Below are 14,447 nucleotides of genomic sequence, written 5' to 3'. Positions count from 1 at the left end.
TTCTTTGAATATCAATCGAGCTGATAAAATGCTTTTGGAAAATTTATTCAGAGTTGGTATTCAATAAGCAACTTAAGTTAATTTTAGGTTCATACATTATTGACTTCATACACTATATTGGTCACGTAATAATAACAAGTAATCATATAATCAACATCGTTCGTATATCCATTTAAGACCAATATTGAATACCAGCCCAGATGTTATACAGTATGTAATCACTTGCTTAATAATTATCATTTAGCTGTTATCCATTCATTTTAACAACTCTGCCAAGCCACTTAAAACAAACTGTTTTCAGATTTGGCTGAGTAGAAAATAAGTAGTATCTTTATTAAATACGACGACGACGACGATACGATAAGTGGTAAAACCAATAAAATCACTTAAAGTTGTCGATAAATATTTCTGCTAATTTTCAGATCCAAATGATCTAATTGGATAATAGTTATTGTTGGCTAATTATTGAACGATAAATAAACCAAATACGCTTCATTCAATTTGCTGCAGTTGATGAAAAATAAGATATTCAATCAATTTTAATAGCATTTATTCAATGCATTATCCAAAAATATAATTCTGAATGTCAGCTACGGAAGAGAGGACTTTCTCTGCTGCTGGGGAAAGTAAGGCAGTGTTTGAATAAACTCATTGCTGTCCTGTGGTAGTCTTCAACGGAAGAGAGGTCTTTCTCTGCTGCTGGGGAAAGTAAGGCAGTGTTTGAATAAACTCATTGCTGTCCTGTGGTAGTCTTCAACGGAAGAGAGGTCTTTCTCTGCTGCTGCTGGGGAAAGTAAGGCAGTGTTTGAATAAACTCATTGCTGTCCTGTGGTAGTCTTCAACGGAAGAGAGGACTTTCTCTGCTGCTGGGGAAAGTAAGGCAGTGTTTGAATAAACTCATTGCTGTCCTGTGGTAGTCTTCAACGGAAGAGAAGACTTTTTCTTTTGCCTAAGAATCCAACCAATGTTGGAATAGACTCGAGGGTAACCGTCGAAACCCGCGCAGTCACCAAATGAGGTCAATCCAATCTGGACATGTGTTCCCTGTTTAGTCTTGCACACAAGTGGTCCTCCACTGTCACCCTGTCAAATACAATTCAGATGTATCCGTTTGTGATAAATATTCATTAAGGCAAAAAAAAAATGGTTTCCACTATCATTTCCGAATAATAGGGTAGTTTGGTAGGCTTTTAATCTTTTGAGAACAAGGATTTTGTACCAAACCTCAGAACCTATATCCAGGTATATCACGATTGTAGAAAATATAACATAAATTGGTCAAATCTCAACATGTTCATTCAACTTAGTTCATTTTTTGTAATAAATTCGATCGAAATGCAAAAAAGTGTAGGATCGGGAAAAAAAGGTTGGTCGGGTAAGTCGAAACAAAGACCCTAACAATCAACTTAGTTCTTGTAAAAATAATTGGTTACTGGGCTACCCCCAAAAGATTCCTTGTATAAGCAAACCATTTCAATCTCCTTTAGTGCTTAACGTGGTATTTATTTTTCGCATATTGTGGCTACTTCCTGTATAAACAAATAGTTAATGATTACATGACTGTTAAGGACAACCTTTTGGTTTAGATAAGAGACCACTAACACTGACAGAGCAAAGATCAACATTCAGTCAAAGTCTTAAAATGTAGCCTAATACATTTTTAAAATGCATAAATTATGTGATATAAAACAAAACATTTAAAACCCTACACCCAAGATACAAACCGACTGGTATCCCCCAGCCTAATATAGGTATCAATGAATAAAACAGTCCAAAGATAGACAAATACTCAACACTCAACTCAATACTTTTATTTCTTAATTATTCAAGAGACTGATAAAAATAGAACAATACGGCACCTAATTTTCAGTAATAGCATCCGATTAAGAGTACCGTTCTCCTTATACTGACTTCCATCGTTTCCGTGGTTTAACTGATGGTAATGAAAGCATATATAACGTATTAAATACTTTATATTCTTCATTGTTTTACTATTATCTATCTTCATTCGGGTTTTTGATATTACAAAACACACAGAAGGGGCGAACAAGGGCAAATATGGTCTTTTGTTTTTAAATATGTTAGTGGTAATATCTTGAAAATATATATACTTCACAAGTCCAATATTAACTTATTATTATATTATTATATTAACACCGAGCAAGTGAATATCGTGTTTTTTTGCCTACCGAACATGTCCATTTCGGAGAATTGTTTGATTACCGAACAAGTGGATTTCGGGGGAATGTTTGTTTCCTTACAGAACATGTTGATTTTGGGGTTTGTTTGTAACCTTGCCGGACATGTATTTTGGGGAATAGTTTTTTTACCAAACATGTGGATTTCGGGTTATTGTTTTATTTTAACCGAATATATGAATTTACGGAGAAATGTCTGTTTCCTTACCGAACCTGTTGATTTAGAAGGGACTTTTTGCTTACCGAATAAGTGGATTTCGGGGGATATTTTGCTAACAGAACATGTGGATTTTGAGGGCTCGTATTCTACCAAAAAAGGTGGAATCTTGATTTCTTTTTGATTTTTTTTTTCATTTTTTTATTTATTTATTTCTTTCTTTGGGGGGAGGGGGGGGTGGTTCTTCCTTAAAATGTTGATTTTGTATAATCGTTTCCTACCGTATATTGGTTCTAACCGATCATGTCATTTACGGGATTGTTTCCTTACTGAAGATGTGGATTGTTCCCTTACCAAGCATGTGTGTTTAGGGGATTTGTTTCCTAACAGAACATGAGGATTAATGTGAACTGTTTCCTTACCGAACATGTGGATTGCTCCATATCGGACATGTGAATTGTTCCTTATCGAACATGTGCATTTAAGGAACTTGTTTTCTTATCGAAGATGTGGGTTGTTCCCTTACCAAACATGTGTGTTTAGGGGAATTGTTTCCTAACAGAACATGAGGATTAATGTGAACTGTTTCCTTACCGAACATGTGGATTGCTCCTTATCGGACATGTGAATTGTTCCTTATCGAACATGTGCATTTAAGGAACTTGTTTTCTTATCGAAGATGTGGGTTGTTCCCTTACCAAACATGTGTATTTTTGGGAACTTTTCCCTTAATAAACATGTGGATTTAGGGGAATTGTTTCCTTACCGAACATGTGGATTGTTCCTTACCGAGCGTGTGCATTTAGCGGAATTGTTTCTGAACCTATTACGTGGAACGTTCCTTACTAACTTGTGGATTTCGGGAGATTGTTTCCTTTACCGAACATGTGTTTTTTTCGGGAACTGTTTCCTTACCGAGCATGTGGATTTCGGGGGATTGTATCCGCAAATAATATTGGTTGTCCAACGTTCCCCTGAGTACATCTCGTCGCATTTTACTCTACCAAAAAGCTCCACTTTTGTTGTTTGAAGCTTTGATGGCAGTATCGTTGGGTCTATAAACAAACATTTCATTTTATAATATTCATTCATAAATTAAACGGAACAAGTTTAAATATGTCTATGAGTATTTGACGTCATTGGTAATTATTTTTTTAATGAAAAAAGAATAGCGATTTCCAAGTTTTGACGTATTTTTAGATCCATCATACATACACGGTATTTGAGTTATGCTTCACAGTATGAACAGATATTTGATGTGATGACAAAACAGTTGTATAAAATACGTAATTAGACTATTTTCTTCGTGTTTTAACAATCCCGATAATTTGCCACACTTTATTTCGTGAGACAGGGCATTTTACAAAACATGAGTGAGACCATTTTAGAGTAAACAAGAAAAGAACTCGTCATTGCATTCAAACTAACCTTTATTTATCAGACCTAATCCGGCTGCATAGCAATCCTTCCGACGGCGAATTCTCCTTTCCCAGTTCAGGGCTGTTCATGTAAAAACATAGTTAAATACAGTGAGAGTATAACGATTATTTTCAATACTTTTCATAGCTTAATGAGTGATATTCAAAACCTCTATATCCCTTGGTAAATGTGATTATTGCGACAAGGCAAAATATCCGTTTTGCGCGTTTGTGGGTTTACAATTGTCGGGTTTGCATTTGAAAAATGCAACTTTTGACTTTGAGTGGGGTTCAAAACATATCCCCACATACTCTGCTCCTTTGTTAAATACACAGAGTTACAGGTAAAAGTCCAGTAGCCAAAACGCTCACCATTACTTTGCATGGCGCACGTCTCTACACGTTTGCATAAAGGTGTGTATTTGTTTGCGCATGCCTATTGGGTGGCGGAAGCGAAAGTGACACTAACAAGGTAACGTTAACAAAGATTACAAAGATAATCGGCACATATATACAAAAGACCGATGGTGACAATTCAAATTTAATATTCTATGATATCCCCGTCAGAATTGTACGATTCCATCTTTACGATTTTGCGATCTCAACTTTACGAATTCTCGATTTCGCAATTTCAATTTCACGAGTTCAAGATTTCAACTTCACGAGTTCAAGATTTCGTGAATTCGTGAACACCTGAGTTCAGAAAGGAACACATGGTTTTATATAGTGGTGTTCTTTGGGATCCCCGGAAAATATGTTTAGTGTCGACCCAAGCTGTTTCATCGCCATTATATACTGTCAGCCGCAACCATCATTACTGCACTGCTGAAAACGTTGCCCTCGGCGGACGTAAAACCAAAACCTGCCAATTAAGGCGAACACATTTAGTACACGTAAGTATGATAATGTTTAACTCATTTGACTTATCATTTATGTACCTGTGTCAACTGAATAAGAGCTTCTTCCGATTCAATTGGAGACCTCTCGTTTTCGGAGATATCTCTAAATTATAATCATATACTGCATAGTTACAAATTTAGCCGAATTAATGAAAACCAAGGACAACTTTTGAATGTTATTCGACGTATGAATCAGAATGTTAAATCGTGTGTCACGTTATGCTCATCATACTCTGACTAGTTAAGTTATGCTATTGGCCTACGCCAAGGGGAAGTAATGTCTCCGATATTATTTTCTTTATGTGTTGAGGATCATGAATTATTCTCAAATGATGCTTTGTGCATACTCTAATACATGGGATATTAAAGTTTAGAAGTGGATTCTCAATGCGTGAAAGTATAGTTTTTCTATGATCACGAGTTACAATCTAACACTGAAATCATCATTTCGTCTTCTTCTTGTATGCCTCTATTCGGAATGTATCGGTATTTCAATATAATTTTCTAAATACAACCCTTTGGAAAATGATATATGCCAAGCTGCTAGCCGTGGGACGACACTCATGCAAAGTTTTGACAGCTGATGGCGTACCTGTCATTTCTATTTCGAGCTCGTGGAGAAATAGTTGTCAAAGAGATTTTTATAGTTTATTATTTGCACGTGTTTTAGTGCAAACATTTTGTGAGCATTTATCAGTGATATTTTTATTAATGCATCTTTGTTCCATATAATAACAGTATGCATTTACCATGGGGAGCATACATGACCAAAATAACACTGGTCGCTGAATGAAAACTTTTTTCCAGTTTTCCTAGTTTTAGAGTTTATATCATAATTATGTCAATCATCATCCAATCTCAGAGAATTTAAAAAAAAGTGTTAATTGATGCTGTAGCATCCGTTTTAAGTTCGAGCAGTTAATTTCGCCTGTAATTTGTTTTGTACGAAAGAAAATGTTCGAATATTCGGCTTTAAGTTCAAGAAGACATTTGAAAAACAGCATTACCATTTCTCTTATAAATGGTGATGTGAGTTTATGTGCAAATATACCTATATTTAAACATATGGAGAGCATAAAAGAATATGACCTAAATCCTTATATGTTGCAAGTGGTCTGATGCCTTTGTAGGGTCTGTATTTAATTATTCGTATGTTATACATGGGGTTTTATTAACAATACATACAATTATACATAAAACAACAATTCTGTACTCCATACATTGTCAATGTAATATAACAAATGTATGTTGTTGTTTCTTATTTTTTTTATTTTCACACTTAACAATGTACATACACCTGATATGAATAATTTAATTAATGTGTTCAGAAACCTTTCTTATGTAAAAGTCTAAATAATCGTTTTTCTGTTCTGTTCTCAGTACAAATTTGTAAGAATCGGATCTACAAAACATTCGTACACTCATTTATTTAGTTAGAGCTTACTATAATTAATCTAAGGAGCTTACTTTTTCCACTAATGAGCTCAACAATTGAATTGTTGTTTCTGATATTGACCTAGATTTACAAGGCCAAAAATACTTCTGCTTACCATATTTAATGAAAATAATGTAAAATCTAGTACTTTTCAATGTTTTCTTACTGGGCATTATAAATAGTTGTGACAATTTATTATATAACGACAATTTTACCTCTAGAGTGTCCACAAGTATTTTGTTTCTAAATATTTAAACATTTTAGTGGCGATATGACTCCTATTAAAAAGAATATTTTAACCCAGATTATCTTGAAACAAACATTTTGAAAAAAACACGCACGGTTTCGAAGAAAGTTTCCAAGCAGTTTAAGATGATAACGCCGGACGACCGAAATTCTTCGAACCACAAATGGAAACAGTAGAAGTAGACCCCAAGCTAAACATGCGTAATAAAATAATTTAACTTACTATTATGAATTCGGTTACGTTGGAAAACTGCTCGATTCCGTCATATTTGTTGTAGACCCAGTCACCCGCTAAAGCTTCCACGTGCATGCCTTTCCTGAAAAACAACATAGACAGCTAAAGCAGGGGAAATGTTTGTAAAATTTTCACTTCATTTGCAATGTTTGCGCACATTTAAGACTTGTTTTTAGCGCGTGACCTTAGACCCACTGCAAAAGGAAAGTAGATTTCTGGGTAAGCGGTCAATTCCTAGCAACAAATGTCCTGCACATGTCTTGGGGATTGTGTTTTACTACTAGCGAGCGGCCATTTGTACAAGTCAACTAGCCATAAGATAACCTGTTTACAATTTATCAAAGTTTAATACAATGAGCTGCAGTATGATGATAATGTCGCTACAATTTAACGCAAATATATCAACGCTGTTTCGGAGAGTATATTCTTTTTAAATGGCTGGTCTTATATGATAGTGGGAAGACGAACTGATGTTAGCTGCATAAAAATAGCAAAATATCGAACTGTTTTGCTTTCTCTTCGAAATGCTGCACAATCTATTAATAGTGATAGAAAATGTAATAGTAGTACGCTCGTCTAAATTGGTCGATGGAATGGAAAATGTTGTAAGGTGCTTTAAATTAGACCAAAGATATAATTGTTTTGCTTTTCCCTTGAAATACAGCACATGTGTAGCACGTAACTTTGGTCATCTCATAAACCTTTCTAACAAAATATCCAAGAGCAAGTTGCTGCATGGCATAAATGTCACGGGAAAACTGTGTATTTTTGACAATGTTAAGTTGAAGTCTTATTACCACATGAGAGTAATGACGAACAGACTAGTTAGGTTAAATCATCTGGAATTCAATTCGGTAATTAATAAAGTGTAATTGTCATTTTATTGGCAGAAAACCCCCCGGATGTGTTTGAATGTTTTGTATCATGTTTCTATGGATCGGAGTTGCTTTCTTTACATATTATGAATGTTGACATCTAAATAATTAGTTAAAGGTTTATCACTCAAAATATATGTTTGTGATACAATTGCATGTTTTGATTTTAGATAGGAGTATCAATTTAAATCTCGTCGGGGTATACTCCTTACGCTATTAGTTTGTGACTCTGAAGGATCGGCTTTCTGGAATGTGTTTACCATTAGTTTAAGTTTCAAGTTTTATTTACAAAGTATGTAGAAGGCCATGACCCATGTTGACAAATACCTAAATTTAAATTGTCTACAATTGATGCAATGCATACATCATACGAGAAAACAACCTATATACCGTATAAAAATGTGACATCACATCATAAATTAAATTATTCCATAAATGTATATGTTACTGATGACAAAGTTCATAGCTATAGTGTCATTATTTTAAGCCCATTCATCCATGATGATGTTCTCATATTTACATATTTCGAGTGTTTATTTATGGAAGAAAAGACAATCAATTTTACATGTATAATGAAATATGAAACTATGAAACAGTTTATACATGAAAGCTAGATAAATATACATTATATTTATTAACCTAATATCCGTAAATTAATTCAATAGACCACCTATACGAAACGAAAATATAAGGAGTCAAAGGGAACTTTTGAAATCATATACTACAATACCACTTACCTGATTCAAATTTAAAACGCGTTCAGTGATTTTAAAACGAGTATAGGCATATAAACAAAAAGGAATTTGATGATATATCATTTTGTTTTAATATCATATATCAAATTGTAAACCAAGTATGCTTAAAAGTGCGTTTTGTGCAGGTGAGAATTATCACAAGATGTATACAGACGCCTATAATTAGAATGAAAAAGTCTTCTAACAAAAATATTGTACAAATAGATACTAAGTTTTCTTAATACATTCTGTTCATCGTATTTATCTAAACAGAAGTTACATCAATGAGAAACGGCACTAATGTAAAACTTACGCAATTATTAAGCTTTCCATACAATGGGCAGCTGTAAGTACCGTTGTTTCGTCAAGTGTTGTTCCCATACAGTTAACATGTCCATTCCATAACAGTAAAACGGTGTAGGGATATTCACCACGTTTCGCTGTCTCCCCGTTGATGATATTTTGGTCATGTCCATCGTCGTATTCATCGGCGAGACTGCGGGCAGCAGGAAATTCAGCGATTGAATGTTCGCGTTTTTTAAATGGGCTCGTTGCTGGTACCCCGTAAGCCAACGCTGTGAGTTGCAATAAAACAAATGACTTATTTGATGACAAATTAAGAACACTTATAACATATGGTTCAACCGGTTATCATGTTTGTTTGAATTTCACTTAGCCCATCGCCATGCACCGTTGAGTTTAAAGGGACTTCTTTATGGTTTGTAAAATTCACTTTTTAAGATTTTTTATCACGAAATAACAGTGTAAAACTAAGATACTGACGGCTGAGACCCTTCAACAAATGTTTTCTTTGAATACAACGAAATTTATTAGTAACGCGATTCGGAAAAATGGATATATGGGTCTTTTTTCACCCAACCACCCTAAAAAAATAAAAAAAAAAAAACAACAACAACATCAACAAAATCGTTCTTGGGCAGATGCAAAACACCAGTTAATATTGCAGGCCAGAAAAAAACAGTTTTTTGCTGTTAAATCCAGTTTCGGTGAGTATGGCCAGACGTAGGCGACAAATATTTTTACCACGGATTTGAAACTTCGCTAAATCGACTCTATGTCTCAGGGATGGCACGGTACCGTTGATACTTCTTCAAGATGCGATCTCTATAAACACGTTAAATGATTACTCAAAACTAGGGATGCAAACGAATATTCGAATATTCGATCGAACGTTTGGTATTCGAATGTTAAAATCGGTATTCGAATATTCGATTATTTTTTTCAAAAAATAATGATATAAACCTTGAGTCTTTAGGGCAGTTTTTGTGTTTAAAATTATATTGTCTTGTTTTTACAACAATACGCATCTTGTGCCTGAGGCGTTAACGAGATGGCAATCGAGTGTGCGTCATGCGTCAATTAGGGATCGATCGTAGGGTACTATAAACAGTGTCCATAATTGTAAAATAACTGGCTATTAGGAAATGACATCAAACAAGTTTAATTGATTTTCAGTTCTTTTAAATGACCATGCCAATTAAGAATTTAAGGAAGCGGCCTTCACACCCTCTTGTCAGTTTGCCTGCCAATTAAGCTGAGCAATATTGCTCAAATCGGTGATTGATATTATACGCTGAAAGTAGATACCACTTCATTCCTTCAGAATATATGTTCGCAAAACATTATAAGTTAAACTTATTATTATTATTATTATTATTATTATTATTATTATTATTATTATTATTATTATTATTATTATTATTATTATTATATATTAGATTTGTATTTCTCAACAACGTAAAAGATGCCAGCCACATCTGAAGTATGGACTTATTTCACGCGCTCTGTTGACAAGAAATCTGTCACGTGCAAACTATGCAGTGTGAGGTTGTCGTACATGGGCACGACGACTAATCTCTGGAATCACGTGAAGGCTAAGCATCCGAGTTCTCAAAGTGAAAGCAGTAAACAGCAATCAATGAAAACGTTTGGCGTTTCTGGTCTTAAACATGATTTGTGTTCTGGGTGCTTTGGGCAAACACTGCAGCTGGCCATCAAGCCGGCATTTGCTCTCCCGGATGTCAACAGGGTCGTCTCCAGATGTCGTAAGCTGGTCGGGCACATCAAACACTCGACTACATTGACGGCCGAAATGCGCAAGCGCCAAGCTACTCTAAAGGTGCCCAAACACGAGCTGGTGCAGGATGTTACAACCCGATGGAACATCACGCATGCTATACTGGCCCGGCTGAACGAGCAACGCCGCGTCCTGTCCGACCTCATGCTGGACACTCGGGTTACCCGGAAGGCCGACCAGCACCTGTCGTTGAAGGACGGCGAGTGGACCGTCGTCTCCGAGCTGAGTGACGTACTCAGTCATTTGACTGAGACGACTTCGTATATGTCAACGGAGAAGAACGTGTCATGCAGTGAAGTTTATCTCATCGTGACAAGTCTTTTGGACAACACACTCCGTGCATGCGAGGCTGATTCCCATGTCGTCAAGGAAGTGAAGGGTGTTATTGCTGCTGAGCTTCGTCGCCGCTTCCGACCTTCGAACGATGCCACCGCCACATCCACCCTAGTCCTTGCCGCTCTATTGGACCCCCGCTACAAAGACCTGGACTTCCTGTCAACGGAACAGCGGCGCTACACGGAAGACGCGCTCGAGAGTAGATTGGACGATGTTCCATTTCGGTTGCCAACCCCGACGAGAGTGCGTCAACACCCTCCAAACGACCCCGTCTTAGCTTCATGGTTCCAAAGACGACCAAGACGGCTAACGACGAGCTGCGTCGGTACCGGCACGAACCTTCCGACGAGGAGGCCACTCCACTTGCATGATGGAAAAAGAACGAGGGACGCTTTCCTCGCGTTGCACATGTTGCTCGCCAACTGCTTGGGATACCTGCGACGTCTGTGCCATCAGAAAGAATTTTCTCCTGCGCCGGACTCATTGTTAACAAACTTAGAAACAGACTGTCATGTGATCTTGTTGATAAGATAATATTTCTGAATAAGAACAAGGCCATCATATGTGATGATTTTATTGATGAGTGATTTCATCGAATTGTATGTGCTTGTTATGTGCTTGTTATGTGCTAGATACGTATTTCATATGTCGATGTAATAATATTCGACACGCTGCTATGTATTGTATCGTATTACGATAACACTAGAAACATTCGACAGATAAAGAAAAGGGTATCGTGGTTTATAACTAAAATTAATAGATAACTATAACTTTTTTAAAGATTCAATTTTTATCGAATATTCGAATATTCGATCGAAAGAATTACCGAATATTCGAATATCGATTTTGCCATTCGTTTGCATCCCTACTCAAAACTGTTAACGCACGAATTCCTTTTAAATTGAACAAGGCATAAATACATGGGCCAAATTACACTTCTTAGTATTTACTGAATATGAATATATTTAATGAATATTTGAAAGGTCGAAAGTTTAAAAAAAAACAATCTTTGAATAAAATTGTATAAAACAACTTTCCAAAATTTAGAGTTTGATTCATGGATATTAAATCAACTTTAAGTCAGAGATCAGTTTTATCCGATTCGTTTCAAAGATGGGACGAGAAGCATGCTTCATTGTTAACCTACAATTTGACGTCTGCCGGTCTGGTTGGTATTACAAAATAATTCATTTTGATAAGACACTAAGAGCAAGATATAACATCGAATTTTTGTGCGAACATTTTTTTGTACGAAAGGAAATGTTCGAGCATTCAGATTAAAAAAAAGAACGTTTGGAAAAACGCATCACCAATTCTCTAACAAACATGGTGTTGTGTTCATTTCCCAAAATTCTTCATTCTTATATATGCTAATAGCAAAATTTACTGATCAAAATGTTAGGTTTGATGAAAAGGAAGTACTTACAATTGATGTTAAAAGTAATTTTTTAAAGTTGAAATTTTCACTCCGTAGTTTGCAGGGAAATATTTTTCTTTGCTGTTATCGTACTGATTAAAATCCAGTTTTCCACCGAGAAGCATGATCGAACATGTTTATAGACGTTATGAGATTATTTCAAATTTCTAATGTTGGTCCAGAGTGATTTTTACCCTCGAATTTGTTTTCTTAAAATGATCCCACATTATAAACTTATCAAACCCTTATACAAGGTGCCTACCTTTGTCTTTGTGAAAATGTATTTGAAAGTATAAAGCATTTCACAAATTATTTAAGAACAACCTCCATTTCCTCGCGAAAGCTGTCCTAAGCCAGTATGTTAAAAAAATCATAATATCTATTTTTATTTTAATGCAAAATACGCGAGCATTTCAACATGTGTACATGTTAATATGTTCCTTAAATTGATGAGCTCAAATTATCAATATTAGTATAACATTAATTGTACTGCCGACATAATAAAGTTGTGAACATACCCATGATCTCTATGAATACTAAAGCCAGCATCATCTTTTTTTGAAAATAACAACGAAATCTAAACCTCATACGTTGAATGGTAAACTCCTAAAGAAATAGGCCACTTATTAAATGTGAGAAGAAAACTAATTAAATTGCCAGAAGCATGACTGTTTGTTTTATCCAATGTACATCCCAAGAAAATCACTAGTTCAGTTTTGTTTCATAATTAAGGTTACATAAAGTTTGATGTTATCATTTAATGACAATGACCGATTGTTATAAAGGCTTGCGCATGCGTATGCGCTTACCTGACCTATCCCGATATAATGCTGTTATTATTGCTGTTCATAAAAGAGCGTTTATTTTTATTAATATTTAATCATTTTCATCAATTCATATGAATAAAATAATATTTTGGATTTATTCATATTTTAACGCGCAATAACAAATGTTGTTTGTGTCCAGTAACAGGACCAACGCTATCTTTTCCTAAACTACCCAACACTTTTTGTGTTTTCCCGGCACCATTTTCACAGATTCATACCTATTTTTGTAAATATTATACACTACTTATTCATTTCCCAATACATCTTAATGTAAACAAGCAACACTTTATATTGGAAAGAAATGACATTTGTAGCGTTTCACGTACATAACAACAATACATTTCCTTCAAATTAAGTTCAAAACCAATTGATCTAAACAATAAAGAGGTATGTCGCGTTATTCATAAATACATTCACTCTGTTTGAAGTTAGTTGCCGCTAATTTTTCACGGAATCTATGTTTCACCGTGAGTGGTAGTACGCAAAGTTGTAGTCCAGGAGAAAATATTCAATCTCCGAGAAACTTATGATGTTTTTGTGATTGCAGGTATTGAACTGAATTCGAGGAATAACTACTTTAAATTATGTGCATCAATCGGACAAAATATCAGTCTGAAGTAGCATTCACAATCTTAAATTTAGAGAGTGCGTCCTGGTTTAGGCCACACCATATTAATGTTTCGGTCCTCGGAATTTTGTCAAAGCAAATTGGAGCGAGCGAGCGAAAAAAAAAATTGTTGGTCATTTTTCATAAAACCAGAAGCCGGTGAAGAGCGAAAAATATTTCTTTCTTATAATCAATATAAATAAGAAAGATTGTCCATTAAAATTGCCCTTTAACCCATTTGAATGCATCAACTGAACCTTTAAAGGACATTGGGGAAATGTCCAAATACTTACTGTTTATTCACCCGTTTAAGTACACACATTATATGCTTAAACCAATTTTTTTAATATAATTAAAATATTTTTTAATTATGGCGATCATTCATAATAAAATATAACGCTGCTTTTAGGAAAAAAAATATACGACTTGTATAAATCTACCTGAATCACTTAAACATCATTTGCAACTGTATCAAGACATTCATTAGGATTGATTTCGGATGTTTAAAAAAATATGTTTTACACTGGTTTCATAAAATATCAGACTCCAATACATTTAAATTTCTTGACTTCGTTTTGATTATCACAGTAAATGCAATGGCATGTGCTTATCGAAATGAAAAGTACAGGGGTATGTTCAGAGTACTTTTATGGTCAGTGAGATGTTTTTATAATCCTGGATTATACTGTTAAAGAAAATAGACATTAAGGTGATAAACTTAGGTTAAGCAACTATTTTTTGGTCTATCCGGACCAACGTTGATATGCTTTTTGTGTAAAGATATTTATTTAAATCTGTTGTTTTGTCAGAATTTGGTCAAAAATGACTTTGATACATTAATTTGGATCAAACAAAGAACCATGTTCCTGATAAGCATCGACGTTATAAGGTAAAATTCTGGTCACTTGTATTATGACTTGACTTGACAAATGATACTTTGTTGAGTCACTGTTCATCATTCCTAT

At 35.0% G+C, this 14,447-nt stretch overlaps 1 protein-coding gene across 1 annotated transcript; it reads right to left on the bottom strand.

Annotated features, from left to right (window-relative positions):
* Positions 1–897: 897 nt before the first annotated feature.
* Positions 898–4,158, bottom strand: LOC128246088 (putative inactive serine protease 43). The gene is made up of 4 exons (XM_052964295.1): positions 4,086–4,158; positions 3,784–3,855; positions 3,271–3,410; positions 898–1,083 (listed from the first exon to the last, which is right to left on the bottom strand). The coding sequence occupies exons 1-4, from the start codon at positions 4,156–4,158 to the stop codon at positions 898–900; spliced, it is 471 nt and encodes a 156-aa protein (XP_052820255.1).
* Between the last annotated feature and the right edge of the window lie 10,289 nt (positions 4,159–14,447).

This window comes from Mya arenaria, chromosome 9, assembly GCF_026914265.1.
Source record: "Mya arenaria isolate MELC-2E11 chromosome 9, ASM2691426v1".
Classification (NCBI taxonomy): domain Eukaryota; kingdom Metazoa; phylum Mollusca; class Bivalvia; order Myida; family Myidae; genus Mya; species Mya arenaria.
Note: the sequence above shows the minus strand (reverse complement) of the source record. Positions and strands in the feature narration are given on the sequence as shown.